At 40.0% G+C, this 26,342-nt stretch overlaps 1 protein-coding gene across 2 annotated transcripts in view; it reads right to left on the bottom strand.

The window, feature by feature from the left end:
• Positions 1-26,342, bottom strand: part of kiaa1549la (KIAA1549-like a) — an 83,154-nt gene that overhangs the window by 40,088 nt on the left and 16,724 nt on the right. The window contains exons 2-6 of one of the 2 annotated variants that reach the window (XM_028408264.1): positions 11,209-11,907; positions 9,274-10,092; positions 8,089-8,204; positions 3,347-3,569; positions 433-566 (exon numbers count right to left, since the gene is read on the bottom strand). In XM_028408264.1, the coding sequence (XP_028264065.1) occupies positions 433-566; positions 3,347-3,569; positions 8,089-8,204; positions 9,274-10,092; positions 11,209-11,907 (1,991 nt within the window). Of the gene's footprint in view, positions 1-432; positions 567-3,346; positions 3,570-8,088; positions 8,205-9,273; positions 10,093-10,613; positions 10,725-11,208; positions 11,908-26,342 lie in introns of those variants that run through there. The other variant, XM_028408265.1, reaches the window with a different exon arrangement.

Below are 26,342 nucleotides of genomic sequence, written 5' to 3'. Positions count from 1 at the left end.
TACAATACAACCTGTGTGCTGTTCTGAGAATAATGTGCCAGGGTCACCGTGGATGATAATACGAGGAATTCCCATCACATTTCTCAGTGAGCGTTAATATTTCAGAGAATAAATTATGAATGGAGCCTATATCTGCTTGTTCTTGCTGAGACCTACTTTATGATTATGATGGTGTGTGAATGTACATCCTGCAGTCATGAAAGTACCTTGACAGCCAGAGAGAGAGAAAAAAGGAAGAGAATAAAAGGAGGAAAGAGGACATGAAACAGCATTCCAGATCAATTAGCGTTGACTGAGAAATGACCCTTTATGTGGCTGTTGAGTTGTTTCTTCCTTTAAATGTATATTTGCACCCAAACTATCTGCTTTTTCTGACATTTCACTGAAACACAGAACATTGCCACTGTGGAAAAATAGGGAAACATGCAGTACCTCAACAGTCAGTCTGTTGTAGGTCTCCAGCACTTTATCTTGAGCCTCATCGAAGGCATTTTCCAGCCTCTGCTCCAAGATCTGGACAAAACTGCATGTATAGATGTTGTCTGTGGGCCCAACGAACCTTAGCACTGGAAAAAAAACAGGAAAAGAAGTACACAGCAGGTTAAGTTTTTTATCTTATCTTACATTATTTGGGTTGAATTACATAATTAGCAGTGGGAAGGAAACTGTGGGCTTTCAATTCGAAGGATGCCTCTTACAGCTTTCTTTAAAATTTCATGAATCTTGATTTTTGAAAACATTTCTCTCTTTGATTTGATCTTATCTGACACCTTCAGCAATTTAAAACACTGTCAGTCTGACTGTTTTTAAAAAAAATCAAAGTCTCACATTAGACAGAATTTTCTGTATTTTTTAACTTCTTGTCAAAATAAAACCATCAGATGCAGATAAAATGGAAAGTCTAAGCTATCTGAGCCTCAAAAAAAACACCAGAAGTAACCAATAATCTTTCTGTATTTATTTGATTTTTACCATTTAATGAATGTATTTATCTTGCCAGGCATCTGGGTGTGTGATTGTGGCTGAACCACGGGTGGTTTGGACCAATAAGCATTTTAATTTAATACTGTTTCCTAGGACAACCTTAACTATACTACCTTTACCTTATCTTTCAATGTTTTTTAATAAGAATAATAAATACAGCTTAAGTATATTTATATTTGTTTTAGTTCCAACTGTGCCATGTTTAACTAGTTCTACTAACTGTAAGACCACACTGCTGTTCACACATTATCCCATGTGGTATCTGCAAACTGAGTCACTGTGAAATTCAGGAAGAGGAATTATTTAGAAACTCTGCAACAATCCCCCTCCTCCAGGAGTCTGTATCTGGGACTGTGTTTTTTTGGAATTAATGAAAGTAGTGCTCTAGATAGATGTCTGTGTGACCAATAAACCCAGCCGGAGAGACAGAAAAAGAGGATTATCGCCACTATCTAGAATGAGAACAACAAAAAGTACTAGTTGTATGTCGGCATGGTGCAGTTCCGCATCGCGGCGGCACAGGGTTAACAATATTGAGTCCATCAGCAGATTATGGGGGGACGCTATTAACATTGTCTCAGTCCTTTTATCGCAGCAGCCCTCCTTTCTCTCCCCTGCACTCTGTCTTTCTTGTTTTTTAAACCTTTAAAAGCGACTGGAATAGCAGAGGTGGAACAATATTCTGACCTAAATTCAAATGCTGTGGCGCTCATGAGTGCAGACTACATCCCCCCCTCCAAAAGAAGACAGTACATCCACCACTGCATGGTCTCATAGTCTGCAACACTTTGCAGGCACAACCGCTGTTGACCCAGTTGGTAATCTTATGCAAATTGTGCTGTGGCTGGTAAATTGGCATATGTATTTATGGTTTATAAGCGGAACAACACAGAGATGGATTTTCATTCCTGCCTCAAGTGCTTATTTCACATATAGCTGCACATTAATGTAGGACGAGTCTTTACTGTGGTATAAATCACACTACAAGCTTTGAAAGATGTCATTTGGCCATGTGCCAGCTGGTTATACAGAACACTTAAGGAACAACTGCTGATTATAGCTGCTGTGCACAAGCTTTTGGTGGTTTCTAACAGACACAGTGTGATATGAATTTGTTGAAAGCCAAACATTTTTCTCCAAAAAAATGTATCTGTCGACACATATTTAAGGTCTATGTCTACCTCTGATGAGTCACAGACTACATAGTAACACTGGGAGTCTTGGTGGCACAGCCTATGCAATAAGAGCTAAGCAAACTCAGGCTAAACTTCAGAGAGTGAGAAAAATGTGTCGTTAGTCCACTTTGATCATGAAGCAGTCCTTGATATGATGTTGAATTTCTGAGCAACATGACAGTTACCTATTTTTCTCCCGATGTTAGCGAGCTTGCTAACAAGGATTATAGTGGCTTCGGCTTGTTGTAGTGCACAGGCAGACACAGACGTTTCCTTTATCCTCCTTGGACAGCTTGTCAACTATTTGCAGTAGCTATTACATTGTTTGTTCCTAAATTATCAATTATTGTCTCGTTCTGGACATGAGCCTGGGACTTTCCAGGCCTTGTTGTGTTATGTGTCCACACAGTAGTCGTTAATGCCTCCTTTGTGCACTGAGTTTCATGTTTATCTAGGGCTACAGAAACTTTTCTTCCTATCAGAGGATCCAACCGACTCCGAGTTACTGTCAAACACATTCCTATTACTGGAATGTCACTATAAACATATATAAAAAGATACAAAACAGGTAAACACAGAGAAATCCATTCATTCATGGCAGTAAATCAGTATTGTGTGACCTTGTTTTGCAAGAATTTAAATGTAAGAGAATGTTAATTTCCAGTATTCTGTAAGTACATATACACCACTCCATATCTGCGCTTTTATCTTTTTGCAACAATTTTGTTAATTTAACTGATTTTCCTGCCCTTGTCCCCACAAGACTTGACTTAGAAACACGTGTGTGTGTGTGTGTGTGTGTGCTGACATTTTTTTAAGAAGCTTAAGAGGCTGACTAAATGAATGGACCAATTTGCCTTTGCTCTGCAATCATGGGAATTTGTATGGGATTTAGGGTATCAGAGAAGAGTAAAGGAGAGCAGACATGTAATCAGAATTTTCTAATTTTGTCTCTGCTCTACTCTTCCCCTGTTTCTCCCTTCCCTGTACACTCATTGCATTTTCTATCTTGCTGTGCTCCCTCTGCTCATATTCTCCCCTCCTCTTCCTCCTCTCTTCACAAATCTCGAACCTCTGCTTCTCTTTATCCTTTTACACTCCACCTCTAGTATGCACATAATCAAGCTGTATTCTTTCGAGTGAATGCCACTCGGTGTGTGCGCTTATTTCCCATCAGCTTTTATCACCTGTTTTTAGCTGGAGGTAAATACTTGGAGCGGGCAGCCATGTTGCCACGGGAACCAGAACGGCCTTCACCAGTGGGGTGTGCTGTCTGATGTCCGACAGCAGCTTGTCAAAACCATAAACACTCAGTGCTTCGACTACCAGAGAGGAAATGTAGACGGTTTTCCCACTGGTCACGTAATAACCCAGTGTCACGTTGTGAGGACTGCAGTCGTCGTGTTCCACCTGTGACAGAGAAACAGATGGGAAGAATTCAAGATATGTACTGCATTTATAGATATTTAGATTTGTTTCTTAGATCAAAGCTCACATCATAAACAAGAAATCAAAGCTACCAGATGACACCAGAGCATAAGACATAAGTGTAAAAGAGGTATAAATCTCAATTTTTCTGATGCATGTTGTACTTGAGCTATGGGTTTAAAACACAAATGCAATATGAATATTCATAATCCCCGTTTTTGTTAAGTCAAATCTGCCCCAAGGGCATGTTTTGGCTGGAGCCTTCCACAGTCACAAATCTGACTAAATGTGTCCTGGAAAAACACACACAGACAATTATCGGCAGTGAGTCAGGGCTTATATTTCTGGAACTAAACACCACCCACCTTCCTCTACCCTCCACCTTTAACTACACCGAGCATCTGTGGTTGTTGTTACTAAGGCTTCTTCCTCCTTCTCATCCTTCCTCTTCCACTGTTCTCCTCCCCTTAGCATTAGCTGGATGCCCCTGGCTAGTCTTTTTTCTTGAAAAAACACATCCTTCTTAGTGAAACTGCATCTTATTTACCTCTCTTCCTCCTCCTACACCTCTCTGCTGCTGCTCTCCATCCCAACAAAAAAAAATCAAACAAAATTCACCCTGCCTCTCAAGCTATAGCTACCTGCCATCTTTATTTAAGCAACTCTCTGTTTTCAGTTCTTGCCAGAGCTTTAGCCCCAGTTTCTCAAGCAGCTCTTTGGTTTTTAATTATACTCTGCGACACATTCTTTTATTCCAGACAACCCACCTTTGGGTTTTGCATTTCATTAGAAAACAAAAAGGAGCTTTGGATCTTTCATTTTGACTCAAATGGAATGAGCATGGAATTAAATATTAACTATTTCCATTAGATGTTGAAGTACTTCTGACTGTGGGGGATTTTATGCCCCCATGTCCTCCTATACCGACAGCTCCAAGGAAGTAATTAATTTCGTATTTGTCTTAACACTGAAAACCCAATCCTGTGATGCTGTCCTCCAACTGAAGTCACGTGTATTTAAAAAAGCACATTTCACAGCAAAGACTTAATGAGCCCTAAAGTGAAAATAAATATCAACAATGCAATGACACCTGAATTAAAAAAAAGAAATCAGACAAAAAGATGTCAAGATGTCAAGATGGGAATATGAATAATAATAATACCTACTGAATCATAAAAAGCCATCATAATCAATCATTTAAAAAACTAGCCAACTTAGTTATTGTGAGAGAAAGCTCCTGGTGTGCAAGTCAGTGACCATGTCAGAAATATAGGAAGGTGCTAAAGATTTAAACAAGATTTGTTGTTTAACTGGGACCCAGTGAAGAGAAGTGAGGACGTGAGTGGTGTGGGTTTAGTTAATGTCGTTGCTTTATTTAACACAGACCAGCAAAAAGCGCTTTACAATAATCCAAGCTATACTACTGATTTTCTGTTTATTTCCACAAAAATGTAAAGGTGGTGACATTTTCACTCACTCACTTACTCACACACTCAGGTCTAGCACAAGACAGGGCTGATTAACCCACCGGTTTCCACACATATACATCAAGTGTTAGTACATAAGCTGACGGTCATCACACCTCATTTACTACGCCAGGTGTCACTCTTACAGTATGTTTTTTTAATCTTACATTTAGAACCTTTCGCCTACACATGAGAGTATAAATGTATTTAAAGGTATTATATTTTATAGTTGATATATTTAATTATTAAAGCATTCATCAATATTTATAGTTATAGGTAGAGAGATTATTGCTGACTTGCTGAAAAAACAATGTTTTTTCTGCCTCTTTATCTAGACTGCAGCATGCCATATTGTGTGATAAACCACTCAATAATTGTTTACGAAGCACACAAATGCTAATTGTGTATTTGATCCAATTAAAATTCTGCATGCGCACTGAAGAAGCTGTTTGGTGTTTTTCTTTGGCTTCTGTTTTGCATACTTGAAATGTTGTATCTAATGAAGCCAACTAGACCTGACCCTGCCCTCTGCTGTTGTTTTTTCCTCCCTTACGTCCTGCCAACATTTGAAAGCTGTAAAATTGGCCAGTTTCGCAAGCAATTATGGTTAACCACACTCTTTGATGAGGCAGCACAGATAGCACTACATGCTAATTTCATGCTGTCTGACAATCCCTGTTTATACCGGAGCCAATATTGGCTCATCAAAAGTGCCTCAAAACACTGTCTAAATATCATGGCTTTTAGGGATCTGGACACTTTTATACCTTCTTGATTGCCAGTCTTCATTATCTGATGGAGAGGATGTGAAGTGAAGAGTTTGTGCGCGAGTGCATGCGTGTGTGGAGCATGAAAGTGCACTAAAGCTTAGAGACAGAGTCACTCACAGTGCAGGCACACAAACAACTGGATAAAAATAGAAAAAGCAGGCAGATGAAGACAGAAGACATACAGACAGCGAGATGAAGCGAGGCAGGTGGACAGACATTGAGGCGAGCGGACACAAAAGGCCGACCAGCAGACAGGCAAGACAGACAGGTTGGCAGAAAATCAATCGACTTAAACCGAGGGAGCAATCAGATTGGGGAGCTGAAGGAACGGAGCAATACGAGAAATGTAAATATTGAGGAGAGGGCAAGAGAGTGATCATTGAAGATGATAAAACACAAAAAAAGACATAAAAATAAATGCAGGAATAAGAACAATGGGATACACAAAGAGAAGCAGAATTGGAAGTTAACTTGACTACACTGTTGTTATCTTGGAAAAAGGAAAAAATGATTTATTCAGGTTTAATTTGTCGTTACAGTGTGAGTATGACAGTGTGCGTAATAACCTCTCTGTCTATTCAACAGGTCATAACGATTCAGACTCAATGGCAGTCTGCATTAGTCAGCTCTCTCCCTGTCTCTAGCACCATTCCTATGAGCCCTTGTAATGTGAATGAACGGGAGGAGAAAATGATGAATGCTGAAGAATACTGTAAACTGATGACACAAAATAGGATGTGTCAGCACATATGGAAAGCCGCCACTACAAAAAATATAAACAAAAATATGTATCTTCTAAGACACTTTTAGAGACAGTCTAAAGTGACTCCAATCATCAATTGTCAATCCCGATTTTTAGAATTAGATTTGAGTTGTTTTTGCATTGTGGTCCTAAATCTGCAGCCTCCCATCTCTCCAAGACCTGTAAATCTCCAAGACCTAAGTTGTGCAGGTCAGATTGGACCCTCCCTCCACTCCCTTCAGGCAGAAGGTTACAGCCCAGACCAGAATCTCACACCACAAGAACAGCTTCTTCCCCTCTGCTGTTGGACTGTTAAACACCAATTAATTATACTGCTCTGCACTGTCACTTTACTCTAGTATGGTCACTGTACTATGCTCCTGTCATGATCCACCTGCTGACTATTTGCACTGTTGCACTGTTTGCACACTCGTACCGCCTCACAGATTCATATGTGGTACCCTACAAATAACCCTTACACATTGTTCTGTTGTGTTCATCTGTTCTGTTCATTTGTGTATTTTGTAAATCCATATAAATATAAATGATTATGTATAGCCATATTAGTTTGATTGCCGTTGCTAGGCACCCTCTTTCTGCTTCTTCTTTTTTATTCTTCCCTATGTTTTTGGCGCAGCGTATCTTCAGCATAGATTGACCGATTTCAGCCATTCAACTATCAAAATGTTCCGGGTCAACTTCAAGTTTTTTCAGAAAATTATAGTTTTCCAAATATTAGGCAATTTAGGTGTCATTTTTAACATGGGAGTCAACAAATTTCAAGCTACAGACTTCATTTTAGTCTTAAAACGCTCATTAGATGCTGCTCTATCAAACTTGTTTTCAGAATTTTCTAATTACAAATCATTACCGCACACCAGGCTCTCAAAGTTGGAGTGGTTTTTGAGGTCTTCTCTGCTGTTACCATGGTGACAGGCTGACACACGGAGGCATATACAGAGGCATACAAAGCTCTGAATTGCTCTGATTCTCCAGCAATTCAGAGCAATCCCTCACATCAGCATTCAAAGCAATGCTTCAGCTGCAGCAATCAAGTTGCATTTTCTTCAGGAAATGCCCTTTTCTAGTTTATATTATTATATGTTACTGGCTTCATGTTTCATGTTTTATGTATGCACCTAAACACTAAGGTGGATTTCTAGTAAACCTCTTCACCAAACCTCTTCTTTGCCATTTAAAAGTCCTGAGCTGTATTTACTAGTCACTAATCTGCATCATTTTTTTAGTCACTAATCCATATTTTCTTTCAGAAACTAAACGTGTGCAGTTTCCACTGACCCATATTTAGTAACTTGTATTGTGTTTCAGGTAATTATCCCAAAATTATCACTGACCTATATTTGCTTGCAATTGACCAATGGATGCATGCCTAAAAGGTCTGTTGTTAATTAGTCAGTGATCTGATGTTAATTATTCCCAGCATGCTGTAGTTACTGGTGCAGCTAAAATGTGTTTATTAGGCACTGACCTGCTCCCTGTAGCTACTGTAAAACAACACTGACCTGTGCATGGGCATTGGAGTCATTCAGGGCTCTCTGGAGGGCATGGCTCAGGCCCTTGGAAAGGTTCTGTTTTAGGATCAGGTCCAGGCGGTTCCTGCGCAGCTCAATAGACAGAACTGTAAAGACAAAAAAGGATTTAAAAACTGGTGCTTAGAGACTCTATAAGGATGTATCACATTTTTAAATATAACAATATCATATACATCCAGAATATACGTTTTTTTCATGGACAAACATCTGAAAAAATGGGTCATCTTCTATTCAGGGTTTAGACTTTTACATAATCGATAATGTACCACAACAAGGTTACACCAAATACTAGTTAATAAGCGCCAGGAGACTGCATGATGGGTAGTGACCATCTTAAACAGAGCAGTTACAGAGCTAGGAAAGTGAACTAGCAACTGAGGAGGGGTTTTGATGTAAACTTTTAGTGCATGAGTATAAATGCAGGGGAGTCATCAAACAACTCTCAAGCAGAAAAGAAATATAGTGTGACAGTGAACTAAAAAAAGAGTCTTCTTATGGTTGTCGCAGTCCTAAAAACAGCCAACCTACTGCAAGAGAGCTGGATGACTGTCAAGTTAGCGTGCCTTGTAATGGGACAAAACGTCCCTGTAAGGAATACCATATTTAAAATTAAATCTGATATTAAATATGAAATCCATTCAATATTAAGTTATTCTAGAACAAAAGCACTTTCTTCATAAAAGACAAGATTTAAAAAAAAAAATCCTTTTACTAAAGGTACACTTTTAAAAAAAAAGGTTGGATCATTCTATAATCAGGACTTTGTATATTCTGATAAGGTTATTTAGCCTATTTGTTTAATTTAATATGACTATGTAACAGCTTATGCTATATTTAATCCCTTTTAAGCATATAGGTGAAGATAACATAACTGATGGCGCTGTTTATGCACCTGCTGTGTATATAAAACACCAGCAAATGGTTTATTAACATTATCTCTGGTTGAAGAAAAAACGTGCTTGCCTTTGTAAGATTGAATCAATTTGTACACATGTACTTAAACATAATAGGTGAGCTGTGCTTAAGCGGTATAAATGGCATTAAACTATTACTTTTTACTTATTTCTGCAGAAGAATAAAACAAGTGTATCTGCAAATAAAGTCTGAACTGTTAAAAAAACAATATCTTTATTTATCTGTGATATAATCTTTTACCTGTTCTGACCCAGAACCTCTCCGTCACATTGCAGGGCAGAGGACTTTCCTCTGAGCTGGTACTGGATGGAGGTGGTGTAGTTGTGGTAGGAGGTGGTGTAGTTTGCACTGGCATGAATGCAGTGGTGGGAGGGACCTTTGCTGTTGTGGTGGTAGTGACAGTAGTAGTAGTAGTTGTAGCAGTAGTCGTGGTCGTAGTGGTTGCAGCAGTAGTGGTAGTGGGTGGATTTGTGGTAGTGGGAGCAGGTGTAGTAGTGGTAGTGGTGGTGGTGGTGGTGGTGGTTGGGGGGACCGTAGCGGTGGTAGTAGTAATAGTGGCAGGTGTGGTTGTAGGCTGCGTTGTAGTTGTTGTTGTGAGTTTGAGGCTTGTGGTTTTCTGGGCAGTTGTAGCAGCGGTGGTGTTCAGTGGTAATGTTACAGCGCTCCCAGTGGTTGGCACCTGCGTGGTCACCTCAGCAGCAGTCACAGTAAGAGCGGTCGTTGAGGGTGTTGTCGTGGTTACTGTTGTCAGCTGAAGGCTGTTTTTAGTCACAGTGTCCAGGCTTGCGCTGTGTGAAGCCATGGTGGATTCTAGTGGTGTTTGTGATGTGGTAGAGGTGGTGTGAGGCAGAGATGTCTTGACGGTGGTGGTGGTGGCGGATGTGGTCGTCTGCCGTGAGGCGTTTCTGGTCCGTATGGGCATGGTGGTATTCCACTGGTGGGTGGAGAAAGGGCTTGTGACATTGGCAGGAAGTGTGACGTCGTGGTCACCCACTGTGGACAGGAGTGATTCAGGGACAGTGGGGAGATCCCAGGCTGGCAGGCTGCTCACAGACTCCTCTGCAAACACATTTGGAAATCAAAGCTATTAGAGGATGTCCAGTGATTCTAAAGAAAAGGTTTAGACTAAAACAAATACAATAACAAAGAGGGATCCAAAGTCATGAAAATGAAACAGTTTAATAACAAACTTGCCAAGAATTGATTGTCAGTTTTCTTATGAATGAAGATGAAAAGAGTGACTGTCAAATTGAATACCTAAGATGGAGTGTGCAGCCATTTCAATTTTGCATAGGAAATAAAAATCCAATTTAAAAGTGTAAACCAGAGAGGCATTTTAATATCAGAGGTTCATCTACATACTGATACGAGACGCATGCTGATGAGAAGTGTAAAGCAGGCTGAAGTAAACAAGAGAGAGGTGATCAATCCTCCACGTTCAATCTCATCCTTCCTGCACTTCACCACCTGAGGACTTCATATAGTGTGTTTGTGATGTGAATCAATGTGAGAGGAAATAAAAAGCAAAAGGATATTGTTCATTCCCTGGTTAGAGACTTGAACACGTGTGGAAGATTTACCTTGCTGATGATGTCACTGCTATTGTGATGACAGGATGGAGGTGGTGAAATGGGACAACACATGACGATGAAGGACAAGGATGATGGAGATGAGAGGATGATGAGAACATGATGATGAATGGGGTGATGGAGATGATGGTAGTGGTGATAGCAAGGCTGAAAATTATATTTTGATGGCAATGGTTAATAGTAAAGACTGGTGAGGAATGAGGATTAGTATAAATGAACCTCTAACTCGATGTGCATGTTAAAGTAATGTGTTATTAAGTTTTTCATTTTATTTTTGCTTTGGAGGTAACTCATGTAGTAAGCTAATTAGTCAGGAATGCTCTGACCATTCTGTTAGTGCTATTTAATTAGTTCCTTTGTCGCTTGTAACGATCAGGAGAGGAAAAACAGTACTCAAACAACCCTCCAGAACTCAAATCCAGTGCTTTTAAATCAGGGCCTAAGCATAGTGCTTCTAACAGCCTTGACAGGTCTACAGTGCAGTGCCTTGTTATGGTTGCAAAGCTAAAACTTGACAATTACATTTACATTACATTAAAATTACAATTAGTAAAAAAAACAATTAAAAGAAAAAATAATGGCATACCAAAACTGGAGCTGTTGTTAGAGGAGCTGTTGCTGACAACAACTGCAGACACATTGTGTGATTCTGCTGTCTGACTGTCTTTGATGGTGGCTGGAGAAGAGGAGGAAGGGGAGGAGGAAGGAAGAGAGGATGCTTTTGTCATAGGGGAGGAGGCCTTGGATGATGATAAAGAGGAGCTTTTGGTCCAAGCTGCTTTAGACAGCAACCCTAAAGGTTTTCCCACTGCTGGTGTCTGCAGCTCTGCCGTCTCTGTCAGCATGGTGAGGACTGATGAGAATGCCGCCTGCTCTCTTTGGCCATCTCCAGCCGTCTGTAGCCTCCGCTGTCCCAACCAGGCAGCTGGATCCCTGGAAATGCTTGGCAGGTTACCCCCTTCTGTGTCTACCGGCCTCCATTCGGCCCCAACTCCAGCCCAGGCGCCTGTTTCCGTCATAATCCCAGTCTCGGCAAAGACTTTGCCACCTGCTAAAGTACGCACTCCTGCTTCTGTTTCTGTCCAAACAGCTGTTCTGGCCTCAGTGAACACTTTAGCCTCGGGCCAAGGTCCGGCTTCAGCACCAGGACCAGCGTCATCCATCACATCCTTGTCTGTAGCCCCAGTTCTGTCTCCAATCCCAGGGTTGGATGAGAGGTTGGAGGGCACTGCGTGGTCCAGAGGCAAGTCAGCCTGCCTCATTGACTCATGGTGACCTCCGTCAGCTGGAAACAGAGAGAGAGAACAGGGTGGATGAAAGAACAAGCAGAAACAGGGTTTAATTAGGAGTTCTGGGCAGCAGCAATACAGTGAGCAGTCTTTGACTCATCAGCCCCACAGGCCACACAATGACTCCTCTGGCTACTCATTGTGTGCCTCTCCATACGCACATACACACACTTATTCACACATACAGCTGGAGTCCTCAAATCATTAGTCCTCATAATGCCATCACAACTGCCTAACCGCCAGGAGATTTAAAACTGCTCAGCGCACACTCAGCACACAGAACCACGAGAAAATACACACTTCTCATCACACACATATATGCATACTGTTGCCTCTTCTCACACACACTTATCCAAAAGGGATTAAAAAAAATCAACTACAACAGTGGAAAAACAGTAATAATGTCTAAAGTAGGTCATTTATGTTTTTTAGAGGATAAAGCAGAGGGAATTAATTTAGATGTTCCAGAGTGCATAAATTAGGACACACACACACACACACACTCTAATCAGCTGTGATTTCACAGATGCTAATCTGATCTGTTAGGTTAGCCAGGCTAGCATGTGGATTTATTATTCCTAGAACATACACAACCACTCAGGCTCAGCTCAGACTTACCTTGATAACAGATAAAAGTGACATATATTTCCTAAGCAGGGTTAGGTGTTGGGTTATTTATACTGTGAAGTAATTTTTTATGGTGTAATTTTTCATTTTGTAAATACCAAATGATACTCAGACACAACACAGCAAAGCTATCATCCAGTCAAAGCATTTAACTTGGGTCTTTATCCCCATTCTTTAAACTGTCTTCATCTTCTCAATAAAGCTTGAAGGTTTGGCAGACTGAGGCGATTATCCTGCCTAATACATTCAGTCTCAAAGGCACCTTGCTTTAGTGGAAATGAAAGATGAGGAAAAACAAGGCTGACCCTCTGACTGGCTTTCTCAATGGATGACACACTTTATTGCATTTGTTCTCAACTAGAAAGGTTTGGCTTTGGCGTCATTCCAGGCTGACATTGAGCTTCCAAACAAGAGATGCTGGACTGAGTGTTTTTTTTATTATGTCAGCACACACTCATTTCAGCCTGTAAATGTGTTATGTGTGTCACACACTTCCCACGCTCCCCATGTCTCTGTGGAGGATTGGTTAATTAAAAGACAGCGATTTTGAGCGAGAGAGGCTTTACAGAACCAGCTCTGAGCTTAGCTGCAGTATATCCTCTGGACACCTGGCCATAAAAAATTTCAGCCACCATTATATTAACTACCACCACAAAGCAATCTGCATCTTGTTACAGGGTATCATATCTTAAATTTCATTAAGAGGGAATCAATTTACAATTTACCTTCCAGCTTTTTTAGGCTGTATGTTGTGCATTAGGCGATGCTACAGTAAGAACATGCTAGTCAACTAAAATGTCATCTTTCTTATCCAGAACCATTACACCTTTGTACAATGTCACTATCACTATCACTGCCTGTCAGAAGACTGTCATATAAAAGGGTTGTTACCTTCTGCAGCATTTGTGATTGAAAAATTAAATTAACTGCAAAACTGCAGTTCCTCGAATGGCCACTTGAAGTTATTGTGACCTCTATGTTTCAATGTTATACTCTAGATAATTTCCCTGTAATTGATGACTGTATAGAAGGTGAATTTGTATTTCACAATGCTACCTGTCGCCTCAACCGTTCGTCAGAAAAATTACACCAGTCTAAACATATACATTGACTATGGGAGAAGTTTATATACTCCTTCAAACTAAGGACACAGACAGAGATGTCATCAGTGTACAACTTTGCTGACACTGTAGCTCATAGCAATTAAGTCATATTGTTTTGTTTGTTAAAGGAAAAAATCATACAGAACTTGAATGTTTTAGTGCCTTTTAGCATATAATGTTCTGAACTGAAATCGAAATATTTTACTCCTGTTTAAACCTGTTTTCAGGTCACAATAGCAGCTCCCTTTGTCATGGTTTCAGCCAGGACTTTTATTTTTTAGTTCATTTTCTGTTGCATTAGTTCTAGTTTTACCAGTTATTTCCTGTTTTATTTTGTAGTCAATGTTCTCCCTCTTATTTCTGGTGTTTTGACTTCCCCTTCCTCATGTGTGTTCCCTCCTCCTCCTGTTGATTACCTGCTCCGCCCTAATGTGCCTCACCTGTGTCCTATTGTCTTCCCTCCCTCCTTTGTATAAAGTCTGTGTGTTTCTTCCCTCGCGTTGCCAGTTCATTTTGGGAGTAATCCAAGTGTTCCAGCCTTTCTTCAGCCTGTTGGTTTCAGTGAGTAATTTGGTGTTTCAGCTTTCAGCCCTGTGCTTTTGGATTCTTTGCGTTTGACCCCGCTTGGACTTTGGAACTACGCTTTTGCCTTTTGTACTTTTGTTTACGCTGACTGATCACCCGTGTACTGAACCCTGGCTAGCATTAAAGGAACTGAGTTTGTTTTCACCAGGTCCATAGGCAGTGAGGGTTTGTTGTCCGTTTGCTGCTGTTAGGGCCTGGAAATAATTATATCAGTGGGCCAGTGTAGGTCGCTTCTTTTCGTTTACTATCATTATTATTGTTGTTGTATTAATTACCATGTAAACTGGGTTGTGTTGACCATAATGCCCTGCCCCGGATGGACTGAACAGGAGGAAATGACATAGGAGGGCGCTGGACAGGTGCGTCAGGGGGAGAAGGAGAGCATGAGAAGGAGGACCTGCTGCTGGATGTACCGGGAACGCGAGCTCAGGATTTTACTTGGGATCAGTGAGGACGGATATTGTTTCCCCACATGGACCGTTGTTCTGGACTCTGGACTGAGGCCCCTTCACCTGGGTGAAGTCGTTGTGGACTGTAGGGCGGACAATCCCAGGCGCTCCGGCGTCCTCACCTGTGTGGTTCGATTCTTTCTTTGTGTGTAGTTTTCTGCCGCCGAGGCCTTATGCCCGGTTGATTTCTGTTGTTTGCCTTATTTTCGTTGAATTATATTACAGTCGCACTGATAACCTATGTTTGCATTTTTTATTTTTTATCTGTGGGGAGACAGCAGGATTTTGCAGGCTCTGAGCTTGTAGGGACACGAGGGTAATTTATGCAGCAATCTGCCTGCGACCTATGTGGGGTGTTGTGGCGCCTTACCTTAGAAAGTAGATGTAGGTTGTTACAGAGTGAGTGATATATATTTTAGGGAAATTTAGGAAAATAAAAGCTAGACAGTGGACAGGTGTACAGACAGTTAGACAGCTGTTTATTGATACTTAAGAGCAAAGACTATTTTTTCTAAATACTTCTGGGAAAATTATATTTGTGGGATAAAACGGATGAATCACTTTCATTCAGCCCTAGCCATTAATTTCTGGAATATATTGATCCTAGTGGAGCACAGAAAGGATGAATGAGTTGATGGGTGGAATGAATTGAATGAGGGAAATGATAGATGGAGGGACTGCATCATATGCATAACTGTTAGCTATGTTTTGAGTGTTTTCCCTTCCAACGGTTGGCCACCTGCTCTGGCTGAGTGCACATATGTGACTCTACCATCAGACCTCTGACAAAACACTAGGAAAGAAGAACCTCTACTGAGAACAAATATGGACAGGATGGATGGATGGATGGATAGGTGGCAGAAGACACTGTGTGGATTAAAATGGATAAATGTGGATCAAACCAGTCCTGACCTGCTTCTATCTATTTGGACAAAACACACAGGGCATGTTTTAAATATTTCAATGTGAGAATATTCGGCTTATAGGAGATTATGTGAATCATCACATGGTGCACAACGCACTATGGGCCATTTACAAGGCTTTATACTAGAGTCATATTATGCATTGATGATGGTACCTTGCCAGCTGGCTTTAGGTGTGCTGATGCCCAGCTGCATCTCTATGGATGCCAACACAAACCTGTAAAGCCTTGCCAGGTCACTACAGGCTACACATTTCAGGTGCATCTCATCATATAATGGTAAATTTCTTTATTGTATGATCAATCTTTTTAGTCCTGTGTTGAATATGTGAAGCCAACCAGAACTGCCCCATGTTGCCACTGCGAGCAGGACAGGTGGTTAGGAAGTGTGAGAATAATACTGAGCCAACTGGTCTTCTGCCCTGAGAAGCTCAGAGGGAGGAGGCGAAGTGTGTTTGTGTGTGTGTGTGTGTGTTAGCTTGATCTGCCAACTTGCCAACTGGTGGCAAGTTTTCATTTAAGTAACTATCACACAAGCCAGATAAAAATAATACACATCTTCATTCCTATCACAGAGCAGCACCAGCCAAGGTTTCTCTATCTATCAGCTTTACTACAATTGTAGTAATAGATCTCGTTAATCTAAAGAAAAAGCAGTGTTAGTCACTGGCAGATATATATTTAGAAAGTAACTTTAACCAGCTCTAACAATGCCTTGTGCGAAAGGTGTCCATCTCTATTATCACATATTATTTAGGCAAATCTCCAGAACTGCAGTTAAAGCTGCCAACGTTATTCATGTTGGGGTTCAAGTCTCATCTTAAAGCTACACATCGAAACTACAATAGTTTCCCACTGATTTAAAGAGACAATGGAGTAATCAAAGTCAGCTGTCATTTGACCTGCTGTCCACTAAAAACCATTGCTACTGAAAACAAAAGCCAGATGTGAAATGTGAACAGACACAAATAACTGGATCATTTTGTTTTTCCTTTACAGACACTGGCACACAATATTGTTCAGCCATTGTGTTTTTGTTTTTTTTTACATTGGTGTAGTAGGAGTGCTGGTGACAAATCAAAGCACTGATATCGACACTCAGTGGGAGTAAGGATGGTCTCAAGCCAGTATATTTTGTCCAAGAGAGTGAGGCCGTCCAACAGGATGGACATGTAACCATTTCCTGGAACTATTCAGGGCATCCATCTGTCTGTGTGGAGGCGAGAGCAGGAAACAATTGGATGGAATTTTAGGTAAACAAGACATGTGGATGATAAAAGTGTCTATAATGAAATAACATATGATGATCCAGAGTATCCTTCTGTGTGTGTGAAAGAGCCGAAATTCTATTTTTACTGATGGACCAATGGTTGAAATATAAGACCTAATATTAGGAACAAGTCTAATTTAAAGTGTAACAACAATCCTTATTCTTTGAAGAACAGACAGCAGACTTTGGATAGCGTGCCATCTTTTCTCAGTAATGTTTGGAAGAGCTGCCAAAGTGTAAGAAAACTGCCTGACAACAACATCTACCCATTGTGTGAACTGACTGCAGCTGAATATCACATTGACTGAGCAGTGAATATAACTTTTTGCAGAATTTACAGAATCAGTAAAACATATTTTTCTTCATAATTGTTTTTAAATCTCATTTAATCCACAAAAACTGAATGATGACTGAAACCGGCCAGCTTCTCTTGCATACATTGGATGGATAGAATAGCTATTGACTTAACATCTTGGTTTCACTAAGTTGCATCACTGGCATGCTTGAAAATGACACGCACGCATACATACACACACACTGTCACTGAACATGTAGCAGCCACTCCTTCAGCAACAGTTGCTTGATCCGGTCCACCTATATAGAAGACACTCAATGACTGAACTAAGGTGTTTTGTTTTTGGGCTGCCTACTAGTGTATTTCAACCAATAATAGTATAGTAGTAATAGTGTAGTAACGTCTATTAAACTGCTCTGAGGAGTCAAATCAGCCTCATATTCTTAACCTTGGCTTAAGACGCAGCTTAGTAGGAGACTCATCACTCATTTTCTAATTGTGACCGGTGACGGATTTCTCTTGGGATGTCACATGACTGCTGCTTTGAACTTGACAGGGCACTGAAGAACTGGGGATTTCACTTGCAATTAGTGTTTGATGAAAGCTGAAATATTCCACTGCAGGATAAGTTCATTTGCAAGTAATATTCCTGACATAATCTACTTAATATCATGAGTTACTGGATCATTTAATCCTGCAGTGCCCTAGCTATATTTTAGTGTCCTTAGTCTCCAAGCTTTTCCAAAGGAAGCTCTCTCCTTGAGTCCAAATATAGCACGAGATCTGCCTATCAGAAATATGAAAAATGAAAGCCCACGCAGTCATTTCTGAATATTGATGTTTCTTTTTTTCCATCTGTATTTTTTTAAAGCAGTCCATTAGTAAGTGAATATGATTTTTGTATGCTTTGTCATGGCTGTGTATAAACTGAAAGAGCTACACATCCTCTCAAACTCAGCTTATGAAAGGACATTAAAATATGAATTAACTTGAATTAATTACTTAATGTAACTACATTAGCTTGTCTTGTGGCACAGTCCACCAAATGACAACAAAAAGGAACTGATAATACTGTACCTGATAATACACTGTAGGAAAGTCAGTGTGATGGCTGGAGGATTTTCCAGTAGGAAAAACTTTATTTCTTAATGTGGGTGTGGGACATTTAACATACTGTGTTGTGTGTTTGATTATGATAGTTGTTCATCAATGTTGAGATGTATACATAAATGACGTTCACGTACGTAAGGCAGAGAATGCACAGTTGCTTTGTAGTGCAGCTGTAGCAACATTTGATGTTATTATTTCTGATTGCCTGTCGGGACTCGTACGCCATGTCGGTGAGTGGGCGTTATTAGTTTTGGAATGTATTGTTTAAGTCGAAATGTTAGCCGTTAATAACTTGGTTTGCTTGTGTGTTTTATTGCAGGTTTACAACCTGATAGTTAAGCTGATAGTTCACATAGCATTTCACGCTAGCTTAATAGCCACCAGGCTAAATGGTTTGTTTACGTTGTCCCTCAGCCTGTGTCTGTGTAAAATAAAGAGTGTGGAAACTACGAGTTGTATCCGCCGTGTTTGTTTCGACAACCCGTCCAGAGGGGAGACAAACTAAGAGTCAATCTGGACAATGGCGGTAGTTTGAGACTTCATAATGTCTGTCAATCAGGCATGTGCTTTTTTAAGCTAAGAAAAGGTCATGAGAAAAGTGATGACAAAGTAGAGAAGGTTGTTGTTATTTCCACAACTGCTTTGATAAACAAAATCTATTTGAGTTTTCTGTGCATGCCATTTATATGTGTGTGTCTGTGAGTGTGTACTCTTTGGATGGGGAAGCACAAAAAGTCACAAAATGTCAAGCTGAAATGTCAGTTTTCACAGCTGTTTAAGTTGAACATTCTGGTTGTTTGGGTCAATTTAGACCCAAATATAAAATGATTGCTGCGTCAAGCTCAAATTTCTCTTTCTGTCAGGCAATTTGTAGCTATAAATAGAAGAAAAACTGTGTAATAAGTAGTTGCTCCTTTTTGTACAACACTGCTTTTAAAAGAACCTGCTTACTTTCTGAACCATTCATGTTTGTTGTAACACGGCTTTAATAGAAATCGGAAGAGGAAAAGGGGGAAAAAAGAAAGATGAGGAAAACTAATATGTTAATCCTGAGAGATTCCACTGCAGGCAACGAGAAAAACATGCTTTCACTAAAAGATGTCAACTTCATACATCAAAGCAGAGAACAAAGTAATTCCATCCAAACACTGGGTCACTCGGTAGATGAAAAAAAGCAATGCAGACTGAACCTATTTGAGAACAGCAAATCAACAGCCCTGTTCAGCTTGACAACAGGGCTGCTTCTGGTGCTGGGTCTCCACAGCAACCGCAGGGATGCTGTCACCAGGGTAACCATTACCACCAGATATAGAAAGAAACAAGAGAGTTGTGTGCACATGTGACATCTGTCCTGTCCGCCGTGCATCACTGTGAAATACAGCTGTAACAACAAGGAACAGTTATAAGCTGATGCCATGTTATCAAAACAAACGCAGTATCAATTTTACACAACTTTCCACATTGCAAGTGAGCAGAGCACAAAATAGATTCATGTAATTTCATTGAAAATTACATTGACAGGGTATCTGATAAAATGAAAGCTTGATTTATTTGCTTGACAGACAGACTTTGGCTTCTAGTCTGAAACATCCCCAATCATCCACAACATTTTACAAAAATCAGATTAAGACCCACCTATAGTCACATCAGTGCCTGGCATTTAGCTTATGATGAGAGAGAACATTATACACCGTTTTTAATGGCAGGATGAAAACGCGTAAGAGGGCTTAACGAAGAGTGCCAATGGTTCAAAGATAAATGATAAATGGAGCTATAAATTGTTTATTAATCTTTCATTATAAAATTATGATCACTGAAGAATTATATAAATTAGTCGACTGCATTAAAAAGTGACACGAGACAGAACAAAACGTATGCTTGAGTTTAGATACATAGAGGACAGACTTTACTGACCAGATCAGCTGTAGATTAAATTTAGACTCAAAGAGTATGCCCTTCTGTTTGATGTGAGAGGCCAGTGGGCTCAGTAGATTTGTCCTACTGAGTGACCTACATTAAATATCCACCCCTCCACATGCTATAGCGGATGCTATGTGTTGTCACATTGTTGATGTGAATAGAGCATTAGCGCTACGAGCAAGCTTAAACTACTTTCCTCCAAAGATGCAGAAATTTAATGACACACTAACGTGAAATGCGTTTTAATAATAATTCAGTGTTAATTGTGGGTTTCGCGTATTTATATCAGAATGCCTTGTTTTTCTTTGTGTAATAAATTTGTGATGACTCAAAATGTTCCAAATGTCTATATTTATAGCTAAACATACCATTGCAGGCAATTCAAATGTTATCAGCCTACAGCATGTGAGGCTCCACACATCAATTGGTTTGGTGCTTCCACTAATCACATTTGACTTTAAGCTTCAAGCTGAGATTTGTTGTAGATATTCTGTTTGACTCAGTAAAGATTTTAACATTCTCCCCCATGTGAATGAGCTCTGTGGATCTACTGACAGCTCAACAAGCCAGTTTCCCAGTTCTGAATCCTGTTACCGTTGTTTAATTTGATCATCCGAACCCACTTTTGCCTGATCTCCTTAACATGTAAAGGACTTAATGCAGAAATATGGTGCATTACTGTAGATAAATGTGCTTTAACTACCGTGTCAGTGCTGTGTTTCAGCAGATGCTTGATCGAAAAAATTGTTCTGCTGATTTATGATGTAGAGAGGTTCGACGCCATAACAAAACACAGCAGATGGACGACACCACATCAACTCAAATCAAATTGGATTACTGGGCTCAAAAGTTCAAAGTACTGCAGTGATGTGTCAATGCAGCGGTGGTGAAATCAACAAGCCATGACCCACATGCTTTGGTAGGCTTTGACTGCAATTCAATCACACCATTCATATATACTATATACTATAGACTATAAGATGTCCTGACCTTGGAAAATCCAGTGTGAGCACAGCAGCATAGAACAATGCAAAACACATCATACACATTTGATGAGGAAAAAGTTTCAAAACGTCATTCTGAGGAACAGAACAGCAATCCCAGTTATTTTTATTCTATTTAGGGTAGCTCTGTGCCGTTGGTGGTCAATAAAAATACAAGTGTCAAACATGTCATGGCTGGTTATTATTACATGGCATTCGAGAAATGTCAGAAAGTTGGCAGCAAAGTAATAATAATGGCTTGTAGGCTGTTAGAGAATGCCAGGTGTCTAAGAGGAAGCAAAACAATGCAGGGCAGTCATTTGGGATATCTATTATTGCTTGGTTGGTATCTAGCTGCCTGGCAGACTGCCCCAGTACTGCTTTGCTTCTCATCAGGCATCTGGCATTGTCTCACAATATTTAGGCTGCCTGGCTGCTACCTACTCCTACAGTTTGGCACCCAAAGAGGTTTTAATATGTTGTTCTGCACTGACCGATCATTAGAGTGACTATATTGTCCAGAAATGTGTACTCAGCCTTGCTTGTTCAGTGTTTGTTTAGTTTTTCAAGGTCTATATAGTTCCTAGTAAATAAGTGAATGTAAAAAAACAGGTTTGTCATCATAGTAGCCATGATAAGTGGTGAAGAAGCATGTGGTTCACTGGTGATGCTTGCTTTTTAACATGTACCTGCCAGTTAATCCAAAAGAGGTGGATTGTCTAATTCTATAATTGTGTAAAAAAAAGTCTTAACATAATTGAAACAAGTGACTTACATAAACATTCAGAAAATGGGAACTTCTGAAGAGATCAATAGCAAACAAAACTGTGTTTTACAGGCTTTTAACATGTTTATTTCTGATGTAAAGACATTTTAAAATGGAGGTCTATGGGGATTGACTGACTTTGGTGCCAGCCCCCAGAAGCCACGGAAGGAAACTGCAGTTTCTGACATAAGCCTTTGTGTTGTAGCACTGGGCCTTGCACCTTGATCTGTCCAGAGATGCACAATAATAAAGAGAGATATAGTGGGGCACACAAAGATCAAGGTAATGTTTGACAACCAAAACCTAATTATCCTCCTCCTTACGTCAATGATATTGCTTCTACCAAATTTGAAGAAATTCCATTGCTGCATTCTTCAGATATTGTGTTCATGACTAGAAGCTGGGGAGATTACCTGAAAACCTAAGCCCTCCAGCCAACACAGCTTTAACAGTAATGGTCCAACATGGGATATGGACCCCAGCCTTTTAAGTTAAAGTATAATTACCACCATCTGCCCTGCTTCATCTGTGTGCAGACTTCAATCTACTAAAATTATACCAGACAACGAAGGTTGTGTCAACAAATTCTATGAGTGTATCCAAGTGAGCAAGAGTGTCATTTGGACATGGAAGAAGGTTAAAAATCTAATTCTGATATTTGATGCTGTCAGTGTTCTGCACCTTGTGTTTTAAGTACACCTCATAAGAAAGACAACAACCTCCATGATTTCTTGCCAGTAATAAGCACCTTAGGACACATTATTCTTGTATTTTATTCTCTATTACCACCTCTAGCTCATAGTGAATAAATGATGTGCAGCAGTAGACATTAACACCTTCAGAGCCTGACTCCAGATAGCACATTAAAACACAAGTATCCAAATATATCTGTATTTAATTTAATTTTTTTTTTAACTTTAGATATTGTATTAATCCCAGAGGGAAATTCTTTACGGCTGCTGCCAAGCAGCATCATACAATGACTAGCAAGGCGCGCCACAGGCTAGGGTGAAGTGTCTTGCCCAAGAACACACAACAGTCTAGGGAGGAGTTGGGATCGAACCACCAACCTTCCGGTTACTAGACAACCCTGCTATACCACCGCGCCACTGTTGTCCCTATGTAGGCAGTCATGCAATAATTAAGACAAACACAGAAGCAGGCATCAAGGCGGCACTGTGCTACATTGTGCTGCTCTGTCCTACAGTCCCGTTGGACAACTAACACAGACATGTGATTAGCTCTGGGGGCAATAGGTCAGCGAGTCTAGCATACGAAGAACTTAGGAGACATCCTGGGCTGCTTTGCACATGTACACGCATGAACACACAGGCCTTTATCGACACACACAAACTCACACAAGGGGGTAGACATTTATTCAGAGGCACAGGAACAGTCAGGCACTCACAAACACTCAGACTTTTTCAGTGGCAAAAAATAGACACACACTCCGTTGCCACTTTCCTCCCCATCATACCCAGATATAAACAGAAGTATACACAAAACACCACTCTATCTGCACTCACAGACAGAAATAAGAGTAACACACACACACACTGTGCATACACTGCAGCAGAAACACTTCACTGCTTTATAAAGAGTTTTACCAAGACTTAGAAAGTAACCATCTGGGTGCTCAGCCAGACATAATGACCATAGGTAAACACTGACTGTAAAGCAGGTTTCAGATGTGCAAAACAAATAGTGTAACACTTCTTAAAATAGTTTGGATTGTGTTAAAACCATTCAGAGGAGTAGAGAAATAAAAAAGAAGAGGGGATAGGATATGTGACAAAGATTATGAATCTGAGTAGATACATATCCCCATTGATGGAGAGGAAGTAACAGCTTCGCTGCTGAGCTTGTCACAAACATGTTTGATCTTAACATCTCCGACCTCCAGCAGGGTGAGAAAACAGCTGTAGCTGTGAAACCGAAAGGTGACAGATCCTGCAAACACCTGCCCTGCTGACTGAGGCTAATGCTGTGGCTGTGTTCAACACAGTTCCATCTGGCCAGTAAGTGCAGCTGTTGTGCTGTGACTGCTGCGTGACCACCTGAAACTCTGCACTGAGGTGGACTGACAGTCTGTCACAGGCCTGGTTCAACAGCAAAATGATAAGGTGTTTCTTTGATCAGAAATACAGTATTCTCTCTACAAGTACGTTTTTGTTTACAGCTAAAGCCTTTAGTGTCTAAACCTGTAACTGCACAGCAACATCAAAAACGAAAGTAGAGACAAATAGTAATGGGTTTTACTAATTTTACTATCAATCTTGGCAAGAAAACAGGAAAATATCGTAGTTAGGTAATCACTGACTGACTGACATCATAATCACCAGTTTCTGAACCTGCTTTTTTGTACAGAGTCATGGGGTTGAACTGCAGCCTCAGACCTACAGCCCATTTAGAGTCCTCAATTAATGCACATTTTTGATATGTAAAAGGAAGCCAGATTACCCCAATTCCAGTTTCAAACCAGGAATCTTCTTCCTGTGAAGCAACAGTGCCAACCACTGCACCACCCCCCTATATACAACAAGTGATTTGGAACAACACTTTGCTTCATTGACACCACTCTGAATATAATATACAACATTATCCCATTTTATTTAACACGGTTGACACACTAGATAAATTAAGAGTTACACGTCTGTGTGTTTAGGAGAGAGATTAGAAATTATTATTAAGAAAGACTAACATTTAAAAAACATCGTAAAGATTAAATAGAGTCATGCATCCTCACTTACAACACAGATAATAGTGTAGAGGCTGTTTCACAGTCACACTCCATCCCGAGGGGTGATGGGCATAAAAAAGGTTGAGAGTGTTCTGAATTTATTGTTTGTATATAATAAGACTGAAAGATTCAGGGTACTTTGGCAGTATTTTTATACAGCTTCTATATCCTCAAATCTTAAAAAACCTGAAAAAAAATCCCAAAATGTCAACACAAACACATAAAAGCCCATAATTCAAGTGTCCCTTATTACCACCATCTCAGTTACACACAGCTTGTCTACAATTCTAAACAGCATATTCCCTGATATAGCATTGAACACAAATAAAAACATTAAAAGTCTTCAAATGAGTTTTATGGACTGTTAAGCTGGGAGTTTATTGAAATGTTAGAGGGGGAAAACGTTAGAAGGTTGTAAGAGTTCATCCAAGACTAGTTGTAAAAAAGTCTTTCTGGTGTATCACAGTAAAAATTGGATCACAGGGAACTATGTCACCTTTCTCCACCTCTCTGCTAATCACACTCAGTTCAAGTCTTATGCAAGTGCTAAAATGAAAGCAAGTGGACTGAACTTTTTCCTGTTTCGGATGTAACATTTGTTTTATATGTTTTTTTTCCCCATTTATGCAGATCAGCCTTTGCTTGAGTAAATTTACTCATGCTTCTGTTCTGGCACTGAGGATAAGCACAGCTGCCTCAACAACAAGAACACAAACACACAGCTACAAGAGCAGGATTTGGCATTGAATCGTCATAGCTGTCGCTTTATAATTTATTGAATATTTTAACTACCAGTATCTGAGCTACATGTATGCTGAATTTAATTTCCTAAAACTACTGCTAAAAGGCCAACAATGGCATCCTCTTCCCTTCCCCATCATGGAAGTGTTACTGAACGTTACTCTCATTGCTGCAGAAAATGGGAGCAGCGAAGGTCAATTGATTCTCTGTTATCTAATGTATCAATCCACTCAGTAAACTCACCTTTCAGCGCGGCATGTAGAAATACAGCACTCTGGATCACATTAATTACTTTGGATTGGCAATACAGAATGTTAAATAAATAAGAAATGTGTTATCTACTTTTTTATGGCTGATTAAGGGGGCAACAGTGGCGCAGTGGGATAGCAGGGTTGTCCAATAACCGGAAGGTTGGTGGTTGGTCACTGTTGTGTGTTCTTGGGCAAGACACTTCACCCTAGCCTGTGGCGCGCCTTGCTAGTCATTGTATGACACTGCTTGTGCAGCAGCCGTAACGAATTTCCCTCTGGGGATTAATACAGTATCTAAAATAAAAAAAAAAATAATAATAACTAGTACTGTAAGTACTGTAGTGACTGCAGAAAATTCCATCAAGGAATCAGGATGAAGGATACCTCCGATTTTCTCCACAGCAATAAAGTGATGCCAGCATTAATTATGCTAATGTGACTTTCATTTATTAGTGGTAATAGCTCCTAATATACACTTAGTAACTTGTCTTAAATAATACAATACATCTTTAATATCAGTCTCAGAGCTTTCTAACAATAACAAAATCCTAAACAACATCCGTCTACACCGATGATGAAATTTTCTACTTTTAATACTGCATTTTTAACATTTAGAGATTATGCTTTTGCTAAGCTGAGTGCCTCCCTGTCCTTTTTTAACAAGATGCA

The sequence above is a fragment of the Parambassis ranga genome, chromosome 6, assembly GCF_900634625.1.
Source record: "Parambassis ranga chromosome 6, fParRan2.1, whole genome shotgun sequence".
NCBI classification, from domain to species: Eukaryota; Metazoa; Chordata; class Actinopteri; family Ambassidae; genus Parambassis; species Parambassis ranga.
This window is presented reverse-complemented; position numbering and strand designations above follow the sequence as displayed.